The sequence below is a fragment of the Coenobita brevimanus genome, chromosome 24 (genome assembly GCF_032717465.1).
Source record: "Coenobita brevimanus isolate Jiangsu-jjx chromosome 24, ASM3271746v2, whole genome shotgun sequence".
NCBI classification, from domain to species: domain Eukaryota; kingdom Metazoa; phylum Arthropoda; class Malacostraca; order Decapoda; family Coenobitidae; genus Coenobita; species Coenobita brevimanus.
Window position 1 is genome coordinate 14,400,402 of NC_136977.1, and position 22,908 is coordinate 14,423,309.

A 22,908-nucleotide genomic window follows, 5' to 3' on the forward strand; every position below is an offset into this window, starting at 1 on the left:
AAATGAGAGAGAAAGGAAAGTAAATGGATGGCCCATGGGGACGAGTGTTATTTTTCTGACACCCAAAAAGGGCAACACATAGCCAGGAAGCCAGCCCCGCAAATTTTGGAAAAAGTGGCCCTGAAAGATGAACTTGTTTATCTTATATATTTGTAATGTGTAACATTCCAGAAGCATGGGAAAGTAGGATATTATTAAAAATCTCATTGCAAAATACATAAAATGAAGCATAGCTTAGAAGTGACTCTGTGTCAAAAGCATTCAAGAAAGAAACACATTATCTGCAAAACAGTAGTGCCATGACCTCATAGTATTAATTTTGCAGCTTGAATGCACTAAATACCCCTTCATTAAACCTGCTGCAATGTGGTATTTCTGTAAATCAAATATATTTTCAAATTTTACTGAAACAATACATACGGAAATATGAGATTTACTGAAAATATACATGTTTCTGACTATTGTGTCTAAAATAACTACCTGGAACATTGTATCACTTCTTTCTTCAAAAAATGTCAAACTACTGATGTTCTTTGAACAGAGAAATACATTAGTACTTATATCTGTGGCAACACAGGCTCATAAAATGAATCAACTGACTACTGTCTCAGACCCAGAACTTTGCTAACTTTTTTTTTTTTTTTTTAATGTGTCTGACTCTGGGCATAAGCTTCACAGCCTGCTTCCAAGGTCCCGTAGTCCTCCTTCATACTATACATCTCTACATGTCGCCACTTCAGCGCTAACACCCATCGTCCATACTGAATACTTGCTAGGGCTGTCTCATACAGGACTGGTGTAATGGTGTTGGCAGGGGTATTTTTAAGACATGTCGGCGGGTCTTCTGGTAGAGCAGTGAAGTCTGTTTTTCGTTTTCGTTTTTAAAGGCTCCAACATGCTTGCATGTGTCGGCCTTGGTCACCTAATGGCGGCTCTCCACGCTGCATGATCCATTGCAGCCTCCCTGTTCAGTCCCTTAACCCTAAGGTCACACTTAATGACCTCGTCCCATGTCTTTCTCGGTCTACCCCTCATAACCCCACCCCCAATATTAACACTTCTCACCTTCCTCACCCAACTATCATCCCCCATCCTCTCCACATGTCCAAACCACCTCAATCTACCTCTCCTCATCACAACACCAATACACTCCAGTCCCATCCTACTTCTCAACTCTTCCATTGTAAACCCAGCCCCTCCAGGCCTTGGACGCAGGGACGCACTGCACATCCACCTAATCATTGTCATTTCTGTATGTCTGAGCCGGCGAATGTCTTCCTCCTTCACTGCCCAGGTCTCACTGCCATACAGCATTACACTCCTAACACACGCTGCATACAAAGACCCCTTAGCACGTAGGGAGAGCCCCCTCAATGTCAGGAGAGGCAAGAGCTCCCTGAACTTCTTCCAACCACTTCTCACCCTAGCCACAGAGCTAGCTCCAGCCCCACCTCCAGCACACAACATGTCTCCTAAATAACAAAACTCTTCCACACACTCAAGAGATTCACCAGCAAGTTCAATTCTTTCACGTCTGACGATCTCCACCTGCTCACCCCGGCACGCTGTACACATAAAATCAGCATTATCTCGCAGTCTACCTCTGATACCACTACATCTCTTATGCACCCATTTATCACACACACCGCACAAGATGGAATTACTTCTCACGCCCTTTTGGCAAACTGCACATGGCCACTCTCCCTCGTCTTTGACAGTACCGCCACCAACCCTAGATATCATCACTTTTGTTTTATCTGCATTTACCCTTAAACCCTTTTGCCCCATACCATCTCTCCACTTCCTAAACCTTTCCTCCGCCTCCCTTTCATTCTCTGCAATCAACACCAAATCATCAGCATACAACAACTCCCACGGGAATCCGTTTCTAAAGTCACGTGAAAGGGCTTCAAGTACCATGATAAACAACATGGGACTCAAGACTGACCCCTGATGCACACCAACATTCACGGAAAACTCATCACTCAAATCTCCATTCACTCTCACCTGGGTGTGAGCACCCACATACATGGCCATAACCACCCTAACCAGCCACTCCTCCAAACCAAGCTTTCTCATTGCCCACTTCACCACCTCTCTAGGGACTCTGTCAAAGGCCTTTTCCAAATCAACAAAAACAAAATAAAGATCCCTTCTCCTACCAATATATTTTTCCTGAAGCTGTCGAACAATGAATATGGCATCAGTGGTCCCCCTACCTGGCATAAACCCAAACTGCATCTCATCAATATTCACTCTTTCTCTAATCATACCTTCTAAAACTCTCTCCATTACCTTCATTATCTGATCTAAAAGCTTTATACCTCTATAATTCCCTCTTTCCAGGGCATCACCCTTCCCTTTATACACATTTACAATTACACTCTTCAGCCAATCATCTGGGACAACACACTCATAAATAATCCTATTTATCAGGTCAATGACTAAACTCACCCCTATATCGCCTGAGGCCTTCAACATTTCGGCAGTCAACCCAGACACACCTGCTGCCTTCCCCACCCTCATACTGCCTATTGCCTCACTCACAGTAGCAGTATCAATCAAAGGCCAAGGGCCAGACACTGGATCTGCTGGCTCCAAACCTTCCCTGTCCCAGTCAAACTCCTCATTCAACAACCGGTTATAATGCTCTCTCCATGCATCTTTAATATCCTCACTGTTCACCACTACCCTTCCTTCATCATTCTTCACACACTGCTCACCTATGATATCCCGATTATCCCTCTTCACCTGACCTGCCACCCTAAATATATTTTTCCTTTCCCCATGATTTAGGTTATCAAGTAATTGTCTCTGTGACTCAGACTTTGCCCTGTATACCTCTCTCCTAGCCCTACGCTTGGCAGCCAAATATTCTTCTTTGCTACCACCCTTCTTCCATTCCCGGAAAAGCCTTCTTTTCTCCTTAATTGCAGCTTCTACACCCTCATCCCACCACCAAGTTACTTTATGTCTTGGTGGTCCTCTTGTCCAGCCACATGTTACATCAGTAACTCTCAAGAAATTGTTCTTGAGGGCTCTGTACTGTTCATTAACGCCTCTGTCTACAGCTCCCTGTTCAGCCACCACTCTCCTCAACTCGCTATAGAAGGCATCCCTTACTACTTGGTTTTTCAGCTTCCATATTTTCCTCCTAGGTACATAAGTCCTCTTTTTCATCATTTGTTCTTTAAGCACCATATCACAAATCAATAGTTTGTGCTGCTGCACACACTCCTCACTTCCTATAACTTTAACATCCCTCACTAACCTCCTATCGGCCCTCCTAACCAGAAAATAATCTATCTGACTGCTATTTCCCCCAGACTCATACGTAATTAACCTACTGTCTCTTTTCCTAAAATATGTGTTGCACACAATCATGTCCGTTGCCTCCCCAAACTCGAGTATCCTTTCCCCTTCTGCATTCCTTAGACCATATGCACATCCCCCATGCACTCCTTCATAACCTTGGGCTGCTTCACCTACATGACCATTTAAGTCCCCTCCCAAATCACTATCTCATCATCCCGCATACCACCCACTACACGTATTAAATCATCCCAAAATCTATCTTTCTCTGATTCATCCAATCCTGCCTGTGGAGCATATGCTGATATAATCACAGCTATCTTTCTTCCCAACAGAATTTTCACAACCAATATCCTATCGCTTACTCTCAAAACATTCATAACATATTCCACCCATTTCTCCGCAACCATCACACCAACACCTCCATATCCGTCTGTCCTCCCCTGCCAAAACAACTTATAGCAACAGTCCTTCCCAACAATTTTTCTGGCTGATCCACCCCTGTACCGGACTTCCTGCAAACACGCCACGTCCACCCACCTCCTACTGAATGCCTCAACGACTTCCCCTGCTCTTCCCCTCAAACTTCCCACATTCCATGAACCCACCCTCATCCCCATGGGTGATTTACTGTCCTCAGGCTTGCTTTGAAACCTTTTTTGTTTTGTCATCTTCAGTATTAATAAATGGGGACAGACACAGCACAGGTCCCACTCACCGCACAATCCCAGGTCCAGGCAATGGATCTGGGACCCCTAGCCCACCAGCTTACCAGTGGCTGTGGTAGTGGCCTCGGGGCACCCTGCCAGGACAGCTGCAGGGGCACCCTCCAAGCGCGTCTTGGCACTGCAACTATCCCGCCATTATACACCCACTGATAGGGCAGCCTCCTGGGACGCTACTCCCAGGTTCGGGCCCCTCCCTATTGGGCGGAAGCGGCAGCCTGGGAACCGCAATGCCCTGTACCCTCTAGCACAGGCCCGAGCCCCATCTCGCCCTGGACCCATGATCTATGCCGGCGGAACCCCCGCCACGCCTCCCCCCAGAAGTCCGCCACTAGGTAGCGGGGGCAAAGTTTTCTGGCCGCATGCCCTTGCTGGCGCCAACCCCTGTAACGTAGTGGGATACGTTGTGTGAAATGTAAAGTGCATGTGGTGTAGTGCATAGATAGTTAGAGGAAATGTTTGGGAGAGTATGCTGGTCTACTCTCCATGTTACTGTCACACTGAAAAGGTCAGCAAAGGGGGATGGTTAGATAGCTAGTGAAACAGGAGCTCCAGCTCTCCCTATCACCAGCATTCCCATTCCCCTCGGGAGTACTACCCTGTTCGGCCCGTGCTACGGCCTCCTCCTGTATTAAATTCAAATCCTTAAACTGTTCCCTGCCCCAGCAAGGATTTGAACCTGGGTCCGGTAGGACCGCAGGCCACCTCTCTACCGACTGAGCTACCGCCTCCCCCGTATCTTTTAACTTGAACTGACATTACCATAGTCAGTGACTTTCTTTGTGATTATCATAACTAAAAACATAACTGAATATGAAAAACATAATGACATTATCTCAAATAACAGACACTCAAAAAATGATTCATCATATGACTATTGTCACAGACACAGAACTTTGTTATATGTATAACTTGAACTGACTTTACCAAACGGGTGAGTTTATTATGACATTGTTAGGGTATGCTAAAAAAAAAAAAAAAAAAAAAAAAAAAAAAAAAAAAAGTAAAGACATCATCTCAAATCAACAACTCTTCATCTTCAGGTCATTCTTGGGCCTCAGTGTGTAAGCATTTATCAGCTTTACCAAGGCATGTACATCCTATAAAGCAGGGTACCTGTGCTTTTGTGCATAGGCAGTTACGTATGCACTTTGATACTTTGCACTTGGAAGAACCTGGTTTTGCTGATGCTGGTTTTGTGGGTTTGGTCATCGTTATGGGCTGTAGTATGCTACTGACAACTCTTTTGCCATACTGGGTGGCAGGTGGCAGAGACAATTTGCACATGTGGGCTTGCTTGTAAACAAGAAGTTGGTATAGTGCACGAAGTAAATGCTGATGAAAAGCATCTTTAGTAGGAGGTAAGTTTTGCAGATCTGTTCTGCTTGATACAAAAACATGTTCCCTCAACACATTTAGGTCTTCAAATGTCTCAGCAACATAAAGATTGACCATTAAAGCTCTTGCTTCTTTAACAGTGCAGTCTGTTTGATCCAGTTCAGCACCACTTTCACCGTAACATGGTATCTCTGAAAACTGTCCAGCTTACCGTAAAGCTACCTTGGCTGCCTTCCTTTTTCCATGACGGTAAGTGTAGCTCACGCTGTCACTTCCAGAAATCACGTAAGCGAATATCAGTGCATGTGCAAGGGTTTGTTTTCTGGTTGGTATTTATGTAACAACAACTGTACAAGTTCATGCACTGATAAATACTTATCCAGCTTCTGAATCCACATTTCTGTCACAGACTGTAAATGACAGTGGTGGTACATGAACAGGACAACAATGTCTGTGTCTGTTGCTTGGACTACAACAAGTGACTGTTCATGAAGTCTACATGCATACGTAAGATGAGCTATTATACAGGTATTTGCTTCTTCGCGTTCCTCACATCTGAGTTCTTCAATTTCATGAACACTGTCTCTACTAATCCTTACAGTCTTATCTTTGCTGGAAAATGTACCACCAAGGACAAAGGAGATACCTTTTGGTATAAGGGTGTCTTTTTTGGCAGAAATAATCTGATATGAAATCCAGCAGACTAGCCTTATTCCTAAACCTTTTCATAAGGTCTTCCCAGTTGGGAATGCTAAAATTTTCTGCTGGTAAAAAATGTGGTGTGCTGTTATTTCCACAAAGAATTCTTTCATCAGCCTTAAAACTTTTTTCACTTGAGAAATAACGACTGCCAACAAAACGGATTTTGTTGACTCCTTTTGGTTTCATTTCTGTTATCTTTGCTGCACATCGTTTGACTAAATTACCAAAGGTTTTAGCACTAAGGGTTTGGAACCTCTGTATAAATGCCATGGCATCAATAATATAAACAGCTTGTAACTCATATGCAGGTAACATGTCTGTTTGGGTTGACTCCATCACTTTCAGCCATGAGGTGTGCAATAAAATCACACTTATTGCTTTTGGTCAGGGCAGAGCCGCTTGGAAACTTGGGATCAGGTTGAAGCAGTGAGCTTGGATAAGGTGTCCATTCATGTGAAAATGCTTCCCTTCAAGTCACTTCATCACTTTCCTGTATGAAGCATAAAGTTCTTGTGACTGCTGATTCTTTTTGGTAAACTTTCAGAATTGTTTGTTTTTTGTTCAGACTAGTTTTCTTTTGCTGTGGAAAGCATTGTATCTCTGGAGGAAAAATCTTTGCAGATCCTGTTTCTTGAGCTTTTTTCATTGCTGCAATGCCTTTTGCCCTTGCAAAGGTGATATCATTTAATGGATTTTCCTTGCCAGTAGCAATGTTCAGCAGATCAGTGTTATTCATAGAAGCAAATGGGCTAATCATAGGAGTTGAAACATGGGCTTCACCTTTTCAGTCAAATCAGCATCCTCTTGGGTTTGTTTATATGAACTTCCATCATGGCTTCCAGATGTCCCATCTATGTGAGTCATACTCTTCACTGCTTCTGAAACTTTGGTTAATAATGGTGTAGCCTTGATATATTTGTCACGAGCAGCTTGGTTTTGTGAGATGCCTTGCCAGTTTCGGGGCTAGATTGGTCCATGTTCCACAGAAGGCCCTTTCTGATTGACGCACAGTAAACTGTCCCTCAGAAAACTTATGGAAAACATTCGGATGAGTGACTTCTAGCATTTGCATGTCTTACAGACGAGAAGAGTATTATTTATAGTTTGTAGTGGGAGAGCTCACCATCCACTCACTTGATGTAGTGCTGCTCTCGGGTGTCTGCCCTTTCCTTCCATATTCTTCTGTCTTCCTTTCCTTCATTCTTTCCTCATCTTTCTGCCTATGGGTGACTTTACACTCCCTCTTCTGTCTTTCTTTCCTTCATTCTTTCCTCTTCCTTCTGCCTGTGAGTGACTCTACACTGAGTGACAAGCCAAATGGTTTCCTGTACACCAGGAAACCATTTACAGTACTATGCTGGGTGGTAAGCACATAACCATATTTTGGTGCCTATTGGTTTAGTGGGTAATTACAGCGCTCCAATCGGATTGAGCTGGTGAAGGTTTGTATCCAAGGGATGGTTGGGGTTTATTGCTCACATAATGCCACTCAAGGATGAGTAAGGCTGGTCATTCTCATCTTAAATGTCAGGACCAACTTGCCTAGCCCCTGGGCTCCTACGCTCCTCATGGGGCAGCACAGGACTGGATGATGAAAAAATTATGAAAACGAAAAAAATGCTCCTACAAGTTCTTGTCATATATATTTTTATTATCTACTCACAAATCTGAAGTACAGTATATGAAAAAAATAATAATCTATCTGTTGAGGTACAATTAGGTGAAAAAAAATTCTGAAATGTCATAGTCTTTCCATATTTCTCACTTTACAAAAGTAATTTTTTGGCATAACTCTTGTTGTAATTCATATATCCTTTTGCAATTTTACTGTCATATCTACAGCCCAATCGGCAGCAGTGGACCAAATTTGGGCTTAATCAGATCATTCAAAGTTGTTTTTAGCAAATTTGTAAGTTTGGGGGAAAATCAAGATTTTTGCATTAAACGCTTCAAAATAACAGTTTCGCAATGCGATTTTGAAAAGTATCTTACTTTTTGATACACCTTAGATATCATTCTTAACAGCTAAGGCACCGCAAAAAGTTTATCTGTCGGGTCCAACAAAACCCCTTTTTTTGCACGATAGCCTCATGTGGCTCCCTGACTAACGGTCCAAAAAAGAAACTCTCTCTCTGATAAGTGAATCTCAAGAGTGTCCAGCATGTTACTTCATATGCAAGACAAGGAAATGCTTCCAAAACCCACCCAAAAGATGAAAGAAAACAAGGAGGAAGCAACTGTGGCAGTCAGAAGAGAGTACTTGGACAGAAATTGACAATTTCTTTGTTAGCATCTGAGCAACACTTGGCATGTACCTTGACTGCCTGTGATGAGATCCATTATAGGTGAGTTAACAAGATTATGGAAGTACCTAACCGATGTTTTTCACTGAAGATTTTCTTCTCTGGGAAACAGAATACAGTACTTCAGAGCCTTGACAGGCTCATTACTGTATGGGAATTGTAGCTCTTGGCACTACACCCTGAATGTGCCAGTGAATTGCTGTATATATCTGACTCTGAGTTCATACTCGTATACTACATCCTGTCACACATTCTGTGACTGCATCACCACAGGGACTGAATTCTGAGCACAACAGTACAACCTTAACTTCTGTTTCTTCTTCACACACTGCTTTCGTGCTCTACACATATTATTTTGCTGCATTTCAGTGGAATTTCATTATACTGAATTTTTTTTACATTATTGTTCAATGTTACAAGACTGCAATGAGTGATGGGCCAAATGAATTCCTGTAACTCAGGTAGGTGGTTACCACATAATAAAAAATGGACAGCTGGTGATATAGACAGTCAAGGCACTCAACTAAATGTTGCCCACAAGGTTTACATCCAGTGAAATGCTGAGATAATGTTTGCAAAATGCTGCCAAGGGGCCTGTGATTGGTCATGAAATGTCTGGATTGAATAACTTATTTTACCTATCCCCTGACACCTGTGCTTCTGGACTGACTGGATGTTGGATGGACGAACCAAAGACTGCTATTTGTGTAACACTATAGGATCTTACATAAAGTATTTGGTACCATACTTCAGCAAAGTCAGTCACAACTCTTGTTGTTGTCCATGACAGTTGTGATTACATTCATTACCCTTGGAATGTTCTGGTTAGTCTGCTTCATAATAAATTAAAATAACCAAATATGAGATTCTGGGGGAAATATATATTCTTACCTAATTGTATCTTTACAGGAATGAGTCAAGCTCGTACTGTCCCATGTCTTAAACCATATTTATCGTACATATCCTTAAATTTGTGAATTGTTTTGGCACACACTATTTCATTCGGTAGTGCATTCCATTGGTCAATTGCTCTGTTTGGGAAACTGAATTTCCTTACGTCTTTATCACCTCTCTTCTTATGCAGTTTTTTGCAGTGTCCTCTTGCTGATGCTTCTCCAAGTGTTAAGTAATCATTTATGTCTATTTTCTCCTTCCCTGATATGCACTTATATAGCATTATCATGTCACCTCTTTTCCTTCGCTCCTGTAATGTTGGTAGATTCAGTTTATTTAGTCTTTCTTCGTAGCTTAGGTCCCTTAAGCTTGGTATCCATCTTGTAGCGGCCCTTTGAACTTTTTCAATCTTGTCTATGTGCTTTTTGAGATGAGGACTCCAGACTACTGATCCATATTCCAGGGTTAGTCTAATGAATGATGTTATTATCCTTCTTAGCATGTCTTCATTTATGTATGTGAATGCTATTCTCATATTTGCAAACAGTGTATACATGTTCCGTACCTTCTCGCTGATGTGGTCAGCCGGAGATAGTCTATTATTGATGATCACACCTAGGTCTTTCTCTCTTTCTGATGTGTATAGGGTTTTATTTCCTAACTTATAATCCCAATCAGGTCTTTTTCCACTTTTACCAAACTTGATTACATGACACTTGTCCACATTGAATTCCATTTGCCATGTACTACTCCATTCATGAAGTTTATTTAATTCTTCTTGTAGCTCTTTACAAGAGTCTGTGTTAGTAATTCTCCTTTGTATTTTTGCATCATCTGCAAACATATTCAGATAGCTCTCCTTTCCAGTATTACTGTTTATATCATTTATATACACTAAAAACATGATTGGTGCCAGCACTGAACCCTGTGGTACTCCACTAGTCACTTCTTTCCATGATGAGTAGTTTCCTCTTAGTACTGTTCTCATTTCTCTTTTTATGAGAAAGTCTTGCATCCAACAAAAGTTTGCCTTGAATTCCTCCTTGATGGTACAGTTTCCATAAAAGTCTTTGGTGTGGTACTGTGTCAAAAGCTTTCTTGAAATCTAAGTAGATACTGTCCACCCATCCTTCCCTTTCCTGTATTGTGTTTGTTACTCTGTCATAGTAGCTCAGCAGATTAGTAACACATGATTTTCCTTTCCTGAAAACAAACTGTCTTTCTGTTATCATACTGTGTTCTTCTAGATGGTTTACCCAAGCTTTTCTTATAAGTTTTTCTAATACCTTGCTTACAAAACTGGTCAGTGATACTGGTCAGTAGTTGAGTGGATTTTGTCTATTTCCTTTCTTGAATAAGGGGACAATATTTGCTTTTTTCCAAATATCAGGTAGTTTACCTTGACTCAAGGATTTCTTGAAAATTAAAAATAATGGTTTACTTAACTCCTTTGCACATTCTCGTGGTACCCAACGTGAAATTTCATCAGGACCACTTGCTTTTCCTCTGTCTAATCTACTTAACTCCTCCTGTATTACTTTTTCTGCTATTTGTATATCTGGTAGTATGTGTGGACATGCATGTTCCACATAGTCCCTCTCAAAATTTTTTTCTTCTGTAAAAACTAATTGGAAATTCTTAGTTAGTGCTTCACAAATATCCTTCTCTTGTGTGTAAGTGATTCCCTCGTCCGTAATTGATTGTATTATATCTTTTACTTTGGTTTTGCTTCTGATATAGCTGTAAAACAGCTTTGTTTGATCACTACTTTTATTTATTATATCCTCCTCAAACTGTTTTTGGGCTTCCCTCCTTATTCTTGTATAACTGTTTCTTGCCTGTTTGTAATTATTATACGCCCTTTCACTATTATGTCTTCTGTATCTATTCCACAACAAATCTCTTCTTTCTTTTGATTTTTTACATTCTGTATTGAACCATTTCTGTATTTTCTTATCTGCTTCTTTGTGCTGTGGGATGTACTTCTGGACTCCTATTTCATAAAATTAACAGAATTTTTTATATACAGCATTTAAATCTTGTCCTCTAAGCTCATTTTCCCAATCAACTTCTAAGAAATACTTCTTTAGGTCTTGATAATTTCCCTCTTTATAGTTTAGGCTCTTTTTGTAACTGTCATTGCTGTTTACTATGTCATATGCTATCCTGAAGTTATAATTTAGTACTGCATGATCGCTTTTGCCGACTGGAGGGTGATATATTAAACTGTCAATATCATTTTCTTGCCTAGTAAATATTAGATCTAGCACTGAAGGTACATCAAGTCCTCTTTTTCTGGTGGTTTCCCTCACATGTTGCATTAGGAAGAACGCTTGTACGAGATCCAGGAGCTTTTGGTCCCAACAGCTTTCTTGGCTAATTATATCTAGAGTATTCCAATTTATACTTGTATTGAAATCCCCAGTTAGTATAAATCTTTCTGATTTCTCTTCCATTTTATGTAGCAATGATCTTAAACTCTGAATTGTACTCTCTGCCAGGTCCTCATATTCATCTCTTTCCCATGTGTTTGATCTGGGTGGCACGTACAAATTGGCTACAATTACTTTACCTTCAGATGTGTTGATCTCTACTGCAATCAGTTCTACTTGTGATGGTATATCTAGTTTTATTTCACTGACTTTTAGATTTTTCTTAGTTAATATTATAATTTCTCCTCCTTTTTTTAAATTTCTGTCTCTTCTCCATATATTGTATTCCTCTAAGTTTAGTATGTCATTGGATATCCTTGGTGTTAATTTTGTTTCAGTTAGGCATATTATTTGTGGTTCATTTTCTCTGACATAATCATTCATCTCTAGTAATTTAGATACCATTCCATCCACATTTGAGTACATCAACATTACCTTCTTGTTTATATACTTGTCATGACATGGTTCTACTACCCTCCTCCTTTTTCTTCCATCCTGTTTGTGTACCACTTTCGTACCTGCAATCCTATTACTTTGTAAAAAAAACTTCTTCTTCTCCTCTTCCGATCTTCCCTCATTTTTTGTTTTTGCTTCCTCCCTTTTCTCTTTCAGTAATTCCAGTTCCTCTTGTGTTAAGCATCTTTTTATCCATACATTTTTGAACTCCTCTTTTTCCAAAAGATTCTTTGCATTTTTTAGTATCTCTTCCACAGTGTTTACACTCTGGAAAGTCACCTTTAGAGGTCTTGTCTTGCTTTTCTCATATTTCCCTAACCTTTTGTGTTCCTCTATGTCTTTACTACAAATTTCCTCTGATACTTCCTTCAGTAAGCTCATTACATTTGCCATCTCCTTTTTGTTTCTTGTGATCTTGTTTTTTAGATCTTCCTCTTCTATACCAGTGATTACTATAGATTTGTTTATATCTACTGAATCTCTGACTAACTTTGGATTGTTTTGGATTATTCTTTTCACTTCCTTTTTAATGCTTTTTTCCTCCACCCTTGTTTCTAAGTCTTTCTTTACTTTCACCATTTCAGCATATGTGGTTTCCACATCATTTTTGTAGCTCTGCACAGCTTCATTCACCTGTGTTATCTTCTCCTCAATATCACTGCTCTGGTCAATAAGACTGCTTACTTGCCTAATTGTCTCTGTGTCATTTTTTAAATCTTCCATAACACTCTCGTGATTGACTACTGTACTTGCCATTTCACTCACTTTCTTCCTAAGTGTACTCAATTCCACTGTTAGTTCCCTGATGGTTGTGTCTTTCTTACTGGCCTCCCTTCCTAGTTTTTCTATTTCTTCCTTTTGCAAGTGCATCTGCTTCTTTATTTCATCAATTTCATTTTTGAAAGCCATTTCTAGTTTGTTTACACGTTCAACCAGTCTATTGTGAGTCTCCACTTCAACCAGTTCTTGGTAGAAATCATCATTTTGCTTTTTACTTTTATCCCTTTTCTTTTCCAAATTTGCTTTACTAAAGTATGTATCCATTTTGCAATACTAAAGGTGCAAAGTATATGCTTACAATACCCGTGTTGTTGTAGTCTAAACAAACCTCAGATGACTCAGCATTATTCTTTCGTCTTGTTTTTCTTTCCTGTTTGAACAAGTCTTGTTTAAACTTTTTTTTTTTTCCCTTTTAATAATGAAAAATCATTTAGTCTAACCTAGTACACAGCTTGACTCATGCAAACTCATGTAAGGAGTTTGATGAAACCATGATAGGTGTACACAAAGATCTCTATTTATTATCACCCATGGCTATCCTGCAAGTCAAAGGAATTTAAGGTACACACTTTGCATCCTGAGAATAAATGGCCCACAAGTTCTGAACTGCCTCAAAGATCACCCCGTATGTCACCATTAACATTCTCAGTTTTAAGTATCTGACCTGTACCTCATATAAGGATTTTGTAAAATAAAGAATACCCAGAGAAAGATTAACTGTATATGAATGGAAAAATATACATAAGTCCACATGCTATGCACAATGCAAAAACTTGCGAGGGAAAGAGAAATAAGTTCTAAGGTTATGTCTATATTTCTGAACACATCATGAAAATGGAACACAGGCTTAGAACTTCTAGTTCCCTTTTAACAGTACGACTCTGCAGTGTAACTTACCCATGGGAACATCCAGCTCAACACCAATCCAAGTTCCAGGGGCAAAATCAGTGTGACCAATGTAAGCAATGACCCCTGAGTAGTTGTATGGGCGGATCTGGATGCTCTCTCCCACTTCGCACCAATCTGGTAGTGGTGCCAGGGGCTTTGTGCTCATGGAAGCAACTTTTTCTAGCTCAGCTTAAAAGAGAAAAGCAATGCATAAGTTATAAAGGAATAGTTTAGGCATACTTACTCAGATTACTAGATAACTACAGATAATGGACACTGCATCAATCAAATTCAATACTTTCAGCCCAAGGTCTCTCTCCTATTTCATACTATTTGGGGGGGAAGCCTGGTTCGATTAACCCAAAAGTGCAATAAATTCCAGGGTCATCCCCACCTCCAGGTGGGAATTCAAACACTTGATATGACCACAGTATCATATTCTTGTACTCGTACTGTAAATGAAAACTATACACATTTTACACTAACTTGGCCCATAATTTCAACCTTTTGCAGTTTATTTCACATCCTTGTCTATAGCATTTCATGACTGGTGCAGTATAATCTGTACTATGTACCATAATCTGTTATTACAAACCAGCAATCACAATGGTGAGAGGGCAATTTCAGGCTGGACTGGAGTAAAAAGGGTAAGAAACACAAGTACACTATGCCTGTATAGATGGCTGTACACTGCTTACACTGTCACTCATCGTGTAGGAAAATATATACAGTACTTGGTAAAGTTGAGAGACATAAGATGCAAATGTAGTAGTCTGAACACAAATAAAGACGTGACGAGACCAAGGCCAATCACATGTCGTACAGTGTGTCCACAGAATCTGGTTCGGCCCAGTCCTACCAGAAGTAACCTCCAAATAGCCTAATTCGTCATTTAATCCTGCATGCATGTCAGCCTAGCCCAATTTGGTGGGAGAAACTGCAACCTCAACAGCAGTACTGAGAGTCATCCCACGTATTGCTAACAGTTCGGAAAAGTCATGTGATGCACCCCAATTATCAACCCTAGTCTGGTAAAGTCAATAAAAGCTCAATGAGCTCAAAGACATTCCTTAAATCTGAAATCCATTATAGTGGGGTTCAATAAAGCTAGGGTTTACAATCATCCAACAGTGCCTGAAATTAAAAAGATGAGTTTATACTCAAGGAGTTAATGAAGGCTGTATCTAATCCCTTCAGCTTAAAAGACATCTCCTAAGAGGATCAGAACTCTCTGTGCTAATGGTCACAATACAGAAATCCTCATAAAGAATAAATAAATAAAATCAAATCTTGTGTGAGCTTATTTAGAAATTAGTACAGTAATTTGATATGTTTTTTCCATGAACAAATTCTGTCATGATAATTTGACACAGGAAAAAGCTTAGACTGCAATATAATTTAAATTATAAAGAATCAAATCAGAGTCCCCCGAAAATATAGAAAAATGTCTCAACTCACCAACAAACTCAGTTGATGATGCAGGTGAGGTACCATTCAATGTAAGTGTCTGTGCATGAGCTGCCTGGGACTGAGCCAGAGGAAAGGACATACGGTGGGTAGGATTCCTGGAGGCTGAATTCCGATGTCTCATTACCGCCTCAGATCCACCATTCCCACAAATAGATGAGGTTGAGGAGGAGGAGGAGAGTGGTGGTGTGGCTGGGCTCTCAGAAGTGTCTCTTGTCAAGCTGGTGCTGGTTGAGTTTCTCTTTTCATCTGCCGATGTTTCTATTTTCTCTTCTATTCTGAGTTCAGTTGTTGTTTTGGTTTGACTGCAGCTGCTGCTATTCTTGATATCAGAGAAGTCATCGATGTTTATGGTTTCTACTTGCTGGTTTATTACTGTTCTTGTATCACTTGAGTCACTCTCACCAGAGCTGAAAACAGTAATACTGTTAAGAAGAAAACCAGGAAGAACAGTAAACGTGATCATTGTGCACAAAATTCCTGCAATGAATACAAAAATTATATGAAAGCAGTCATGTGGAAAAATTATATCGTTTAGTTTTTGAAGGCTCCAACATGCTTGCATGCGTCAGTCTTGGTCACCTAATGGCGGCTCTCCATGCTGAATGATTCATGGCAGCCTCTCTGTTCAGTCCCTTAAGTCCGAGATCACACTTAATGATCTCGTTCCACATTTTTCTCGGTCTACCCCTCGCAACCCCACCCTCAATACAGTAATCCCTTAATTCAAGCAAACTTTTTTCACGCGATTTCGGTTATCCACGAATTTTTTGTACAATAATTAAAGCATAAAATTATAGTATTCAAATAAATAATTTTAATATAAGAGAGAAATAAATAAAATATAAAAATGCCTACCTGCTGCCCATGTGCATCCATATATGTGTGTGTGTGTATTTACCTATTTGTAGTATACAGGAACTGAGCAATGCTTGTGTTGTCCTGTCTCCAAATCCACATTTATCAAGTCTACCTTTACACACATGAATGTTTTTCTCTTGCCCACCTCTTCGTCTAAGTCGTTCCAAATATTTATGTATTTACCTAATATACCTAATTGTGATATACACGAAATGTGCTATGCTCGTGGGTTTCCGTAGCTGTTTCTCAATAAGTCAAATTTAGCTTTAAACTCGTTTAAGTTTTTAGACTTGATGATCTCTTTGTCCAGGCTATTCCATAAGTCTATACTTCTGTAAGGAAAGCTATATTTCTTGATATCCTTCAAGCAGCTTGACTTTTTCAATTTCATTCCATGTCCTCTTGTTGCTCTCTTATCTCATACAAACAGATCTTCTTTGTCAATTTTATCTACTCCCACCATGGTCCTGAACACTGCAATCATGTCTCCCCTCTTTCTCCTTTCCTCTATGGAAGGCAAATCCAGCATTTCCAGCCTCTCTCTGTATGACAGGTCTGCCAGACTGGGGACAATCTTGGTTGCTGTTCTTTGTATTCTCTCAATCTTGTTTATATCTTTCTTTTTGTGTGGGGACCACACTACCGTTGCATATTCTAACCTGCGGTGGATCATGGCTACTATCAATTTTTTCATCATCTCATCCATATAATGAAATGCTACTCTTATGTTAGTCAAGAGTTTATAAGTCTCTCAAACTATCTTGTTAATGTGCTTTTCTGGTGACAAACTATCTTGGACCAGCACTACCAAATCTTTCTCTTCTCTCATTTTTGTGATTAATTCATTACCCAACAAATAATTCAGTGATGGCCTCCTGCTACTTTTACTCATTTCCAATATTTTACATTACTTTACATTAAATTTCATTTCCCACGTCCGGCTCCAATCGTGTATCCTATCCAAATCCTCCTGCAGCATTTTACAATCCTCCTCAACTTCTACCTTCCTCAAGATCTTTACATCATCAGCAAACAGACTTGCATAACTGTTCACTCCATCTAAACATATCATTTACGTAAATCAGGAACATTACTGGCGCCAACACCGAGCCTTGAGGGACTCCACTTGTTACTTCCCTCCATCCAGATATCCTATGCTTTATTACTGTCCTCATTTGTCTGTCTCTCAAAAAGTCTCTCATCCATTCCAGAAGTTTCCCCTTCAGTCCTCCTATATATTCTAGTTTCCTTGTCAAAGGCCTTCTCTAAGTCTAGGTACATACAATCCACCCAACCATCTCTCTCCTGTACCACGTCAATCGCTATTGAGTAAAAGCTCATCAAGTTAGAAACACATGACCTTCCACTTCTGAATCCAAACTGACATTCAGCCAAAATATTCATCTCTTCTAGATATTTTATCCATCTGTCTTTCAGGATTCTCTCCCACAATTTTGCGACCATGCTGGTTAGAGACACTGGTCTATAATTCAGGGGTTCTTCCGTGTTTCCTCCCTTATAAATTGGTACCACATTTGCCCTCTTCCATTCTTGTGGCACTTTCCCCTCTTCCAGAGAACACACGATTAAACTGTGAATTTTATCCTCCAGTTGTTCTCTGCATTCCTTCAGTACCCAATTAGAAATTCCATCAGGTCCTGGGCCTTTTCTTACATCTTGAGTTTCCAGTAATTTATACACTTCCTGTACCTCCATATATCTTTTATCAACGGTACATTTCTAATCACTCCCTCCCCTTCCACAAACTCTTTTTCATTAGTGAAAACTGATTGGAAACATTTGTTCATTATTTCAGCTTGCAGTGCTGCATCTTTATAGACCTCTCCTTTTACTTTCAGTTTGGTGATTCCTTCCTTTTGTTTCAGTTTCCCATTAACAAATCTATAAAACAGTTTGGGTTCATCCTTGCATTTGTCTATTATACCTTTTTCAAAATTCCTTTCTTCTTCTCTACGTATTCTTGTGTATTCATTTCTTGTTCTTTTATATTCTTCCTTTGTTCTGTTGTTACCTCTCTTTCTTCAACTGTTCCACGCCTTATCTCTCTCTTTTTTTGCTATCATACACCTTCTATTAAACCACTCCTTTTTCCTGTTTCCTTTCCCTCTTACTCTTGGTACAAATTTTTCCACTCCCAAATTATAGAGGTCTAGAAAGATATCCCACTTCCTCTGTATCCCTCTTGTTTCTCTGAATTTTCTCCAATCCGCATTTTCAAAAAAGTTTCTCAATCCTGTAAAATTTGCTTTCCCAGAGTTGTATCTTCCCTGTCTATGAAGCTCGTCTCTTGGCTCGACGTTCCCTATTATCATCTGGAACTCAATGACCACATGATCACTTTTTCCTAAAGGACAGAGATATTTCAATGATTCTATTACATCGGGTTCTTTGGTAAACAGTAAATCTAATCTTGCTGGTGTGTCCTCACCTCGAAACCATCTCTTCTTTGACCCATTGCGTCATCACATTATTCATTATTATATTTAATACCATAGTGCCCCATGAATCCTCGCCGCCTCCCGAGTACCATTCCTCCCAGTTCACCTCTTTACAGTTTAAGTCACCCACCAAAATTATATTATTGCTTTTCTCAATTATTTTTTGCAAACAGCTAGCCATACCTGACAACATCTCATGGTATTCGTCATCCTTTCATGCTCTCGTCTTTGGGGGAACATACACTACCGCCATATCTCGCTTAACATTCTCTCCAGTTTCTAATTTCATATATATCACTTCAGCCCTGCCTTCTCCCATTTCCACAGTATCTACATTTATGTTGTTCTTCACTGCTATCATCACTCCTCCTCCCTTTTTTTCTTTTCTGTCTTTTCTCCACAGTTTGTATTTACCATCTCCCAAATGAACATCAATATCTTCTCTTAATTTGGTCTCTACAAAGCACATGACATTAGGTTCATGTTCTCTCAAGAAATCGTTAATTTCGATCCTTGTCGATATTAAACCATCAACATTAGTATATATCACCTTCAAATTATTTTTGACGTTTTTAATACCTTCTTGTCTCCTACTCTCTGTCCGTACCACTTCCTCAACTTCTGATCTTTCACAGCCATCCCCCTTAGTTTCCTTCACTTCTATTTCCTTAAATACCATTTCCTTACTTTCATATCCAATACTCTCCAAAAAAAAGTATTACATTCTTCCTCTGTCCTCTTATCATTTTTTTCCTTTACTTCTTCCTTTAATGATTTTAAAACTTCTCTTTCTTCTTCATTCAGATCTTTTCTTATTATAATATTTTCCATCCCCGCCTCTTTGCTTAATTTCCAGGTCACTTTTAGTATCTCATTTATTACACTTTCTGATGTAAACTTGACTCTCATTGGTCTTGTTTCCCCTTTCTTGTAAGGCCCTATCCTCCTTACTTCCTCAATTTCTTTTACCCACTTGTCTCCTTCGGGGTCAATCTTGCCTAATATTCCTCTCATCAGGTTCGTGTCTCTCTCGAGTCTTACGAACCTAACCTTTTCTTCCTCTTCCCTGTTTCCAAATACTACCACACATCTGTTCCTTTCTACAGTTTCTCTCATTATTTTCTCTTTTTTCTTCAGTATTTTCACTACATTTTCTTCCAATTTTTTTCTTGTTCATTTCCCTTTCTTCCTGGATGATCTCTCTTAAGCTGACCACTTCTTTCTGTTCTTCTACGTGTGCCCACTTTGCCTTATGCTCTTCTAATACACTACTCACCTTCTCCGTTTTATTAGTACTCTCTTCTAGTTTCCTCCTCAATTCAACATTTTCACGCTTCAAATTTCTAATCTCTTCATTCGCTGTTTCATTGGACTGGATCAGACTCTGTATGGTAGTATCCGTATTTTCAGACATCCTTTATCACTAGATTCTCTACTTTCTTTTCAAGTTCACTAATCCTCATAATTAATGTTTTAACCAGGTCCATGATATTGGTATTAGTATCAAATCCTTGAAATTTGAGTTATTCATTGTTTACATTTTCGGCCATGTTTGATGTTGGTTAAGTACCAAAACAGCTGTTAATGAAAAAAACTACAAACATTCATGTATACTCTAGCCAATAAATCTTTACATTTTTGGTAGTCTATTAACATTCAATATTTTAAATTTAAAACAAGACCTTAGGAGACAGGACGGACAAAATTCCTGAAACTACTTAAGGTTAGCAGCGATGGCTGGGACATCTGCTCTCTCCGGCTGTTTCTCCGTGTGTGTGTGTGTGTGTGTGTGTGTGTATTTACCTAATTATGATATACAGGAAATGAGCTATGCTCGTGGGGTCCCGTCTCTGTTTCTCAATGTCAAATTTAGCTTTAAACTCGTTTAAGTTTTTAGACTGGATGCTCTCTTTGTCCAGACTATTCCACAGGTCTATACATCTATAAGGAAAACTATATTTCTTGATATCCTTCAAGCAGCTTGGTTTCTTGAATTTCATTCCGTGTCCTCTTGTTACTCTCTTATCCCATACAAACAGATCTTTGACAATTTTATCTACTCCCACCATGGTCCTGAACACTGCAAACATGTCTCATCTCTTTCTCCTTTCTTCTAACGAAGGGAAATCCAGCTTTTCCAACCTCTCTCCATACAACAGATCTTCCAGACTGGTTGCTGTTTTGTGTATTCTCTCAATCTTGTTTATATCTTTCTTTTTATGTGGGTACCACACTATTGCTGCAAATTCTAACCTGGGGCAAATCATGGCCACTATCAATTTTTTCATCATCTCCTCATCCATATAATTAAAAGCTACTCTTATATTAGCCTGAACTTTATACGTCTCTCTAACTGCCTTGTTAATGTGTTTTTCAGGTAACAAACTATCCTGGACCAGCACTCCCAAATCTTTCTCTTCTCTCGCTTTTGTGATTGGTTCATTACCCATCAAATAACTCAATGATGGCCTCTTGGTACTTTTACCCATTTCCAATATTTTACATTTCTTTGCATTAAATTTCATTTCCCACATCCGGCTCCAATCGTGTATCCTATCCAGATCCTCCTGCAGCATTATACAATCCTTCTCAACTTCTACCTTCCTCATGATCTTTGCATCATCAGCAAACAGACTTGCATAACTGTTCACTCCATCTACCACATCATTTACATAAATCAGGAACATTACTGGCGCCAACACCAAGCCCTGTGGGACTCCACTTGTTACTTCCCTCCATCCAGACATCCTATGCTTTATTACTGTCCTCATTTGTCTGTCTCTCAAAAAGTCTCTCATCCATTCCAGGAGGTTCCCCTCAATCCTCATATATGCTCTAGTTTCCACATTAGTTTCTTGTGGGGAACCTTGTCGAAGGCCTTCTCCAAACCTAAATACACACAATCCACCCAACCATCTCTCTCTCCTGTAGCACATCAATCGCTCGAGTAAAAACTCAACAAGTTGGACACACATGACCTTCCATTTCTAAATCCAAACTGACTATCAGCCAAAATATTCATGTATTCCAGATATTTTATCCATCTGTCTTTCAGAATTCTTTCGCGCAATTTTGCGGCCATGCTGGTTAGGGACACTGGTCTATAATTCAGAGGTTCTTCCCTGTTTCCTCCCTTATAAATTGGAACCACATTTACCCTTTTCCATTCTTGAGGCACTTTCCCCTCTTCCAGAGAACACACAATTAAACTGTGAATCTTATCCGCCAGTTGTTCTCTGCATTCCTTCAGTACCCAATTAGAGATTCCATCTGGTCCTGGGGCTTTCCTTACATCTTGAGTTTCCAGTAATTTATACACTTCCTGTCCTTCCACTTTTATATCTTTTATCACTACATTTCTAGTCACTCCCTCCCCTTCCACAAACTCACTTTCATTAGTGAAAACTGACTGGAAATGTTTGTTCATTATTTCTGCTTGCATTACCGCATCTTTATATAACTCTTCTTCTACTTTCAGTTTGGTAATTCCTTCCTTTTGTTTCAGTTTGCCATTGACAATTCTATAAAACAGTTTGGGTTCATTCTTACATTTGTCTATTATACCTTTTTCAAAATTCGTTTCTTCCACTCTAAGTATTCTTGTGTAATCATTTCTAGTTCTTTTATATTCTTCCTTTGTTCTGTTGTTACCTCTCTTTCTGTGAAAAATGTTTAATAGTTCTGGTAAACAAATCGGGGCCCTCTTTCTGGGCACTAAAATGTGAAAAATATTTAATGTATACAAGTCGGTATCCCTGCCAGGGCACCGTTATGTAAGAAATTTCTGGTATTTACTAATAAACAACTCGTAGGTCGTTACTCGTCTTGAAAGTTGTTCTTAAGTAAATCAAACAAGTCTCATAGAGTTAGGCGAAACGTAACTTAACCTTAACTCACCTACAATAACTATTTCTCTTCTATCTCATAGCTAATCCCCCCTTGAATTGGCCAATTCGTAAAGGTTACTAGTGAAGAGGGAGTGATCGTTAACCGATGACGATGAGGCTGCTTAGTGTAATTGCTTGAGCAAGCAAGCGTACTTATGGTGCGTATGTACAACCGTCTTAGCTTGACAGTGACTAGGAACAGAGTGTTAACTCCATAAGGTCTAGGAGCAGAGTGTTAACTCCACGAGATCTAGGAGCAGAGTGTGGTGTGCGGCAGGACCTACCTCCCTCATAGAATGGTAGGTTGCCAACTATTAATTATTTACAGTACCAAATACATTTAGATTACATCATGATATGTACAGGGCAAATCTAACAAATTAATCTTAGTTTTACTTAAACTA

At 39.6% G+C, this 22,908-nt stretch overlaps 1 protein-coding gene across 5 annotated transcripts in view; it reads right to left on the bottom strand.

The window, feature by feature from the left end:
- The window catches only part of Khc-73 (Kinesin heavy chain 73), a 1,251,394-nt gene that overhangs the window by 96,368 nt on the left and 1,132,118 nt on the right, over nt 1–22,908 (bottom strand). For all 5 annotated transcript variants that reach the window (XM_080267622.1, XM_080267621.1, XM_080267623.1 and 2 more), the window contains 2 exons: nt 15,289–15,707; nt 13,840–14,019 (listed from right to left, as the gene is read on the bottom strand). In XM_080267622.1, the coding sequence (XP_080123748.1) occupies nt 13,840–14,019; nt 15,289–15,707 (599 nt within the window). The remainder of the gene's footprint in view (nt 1–13,839; nt 14,020–15,288; nt 15,708–22,908) is intronic.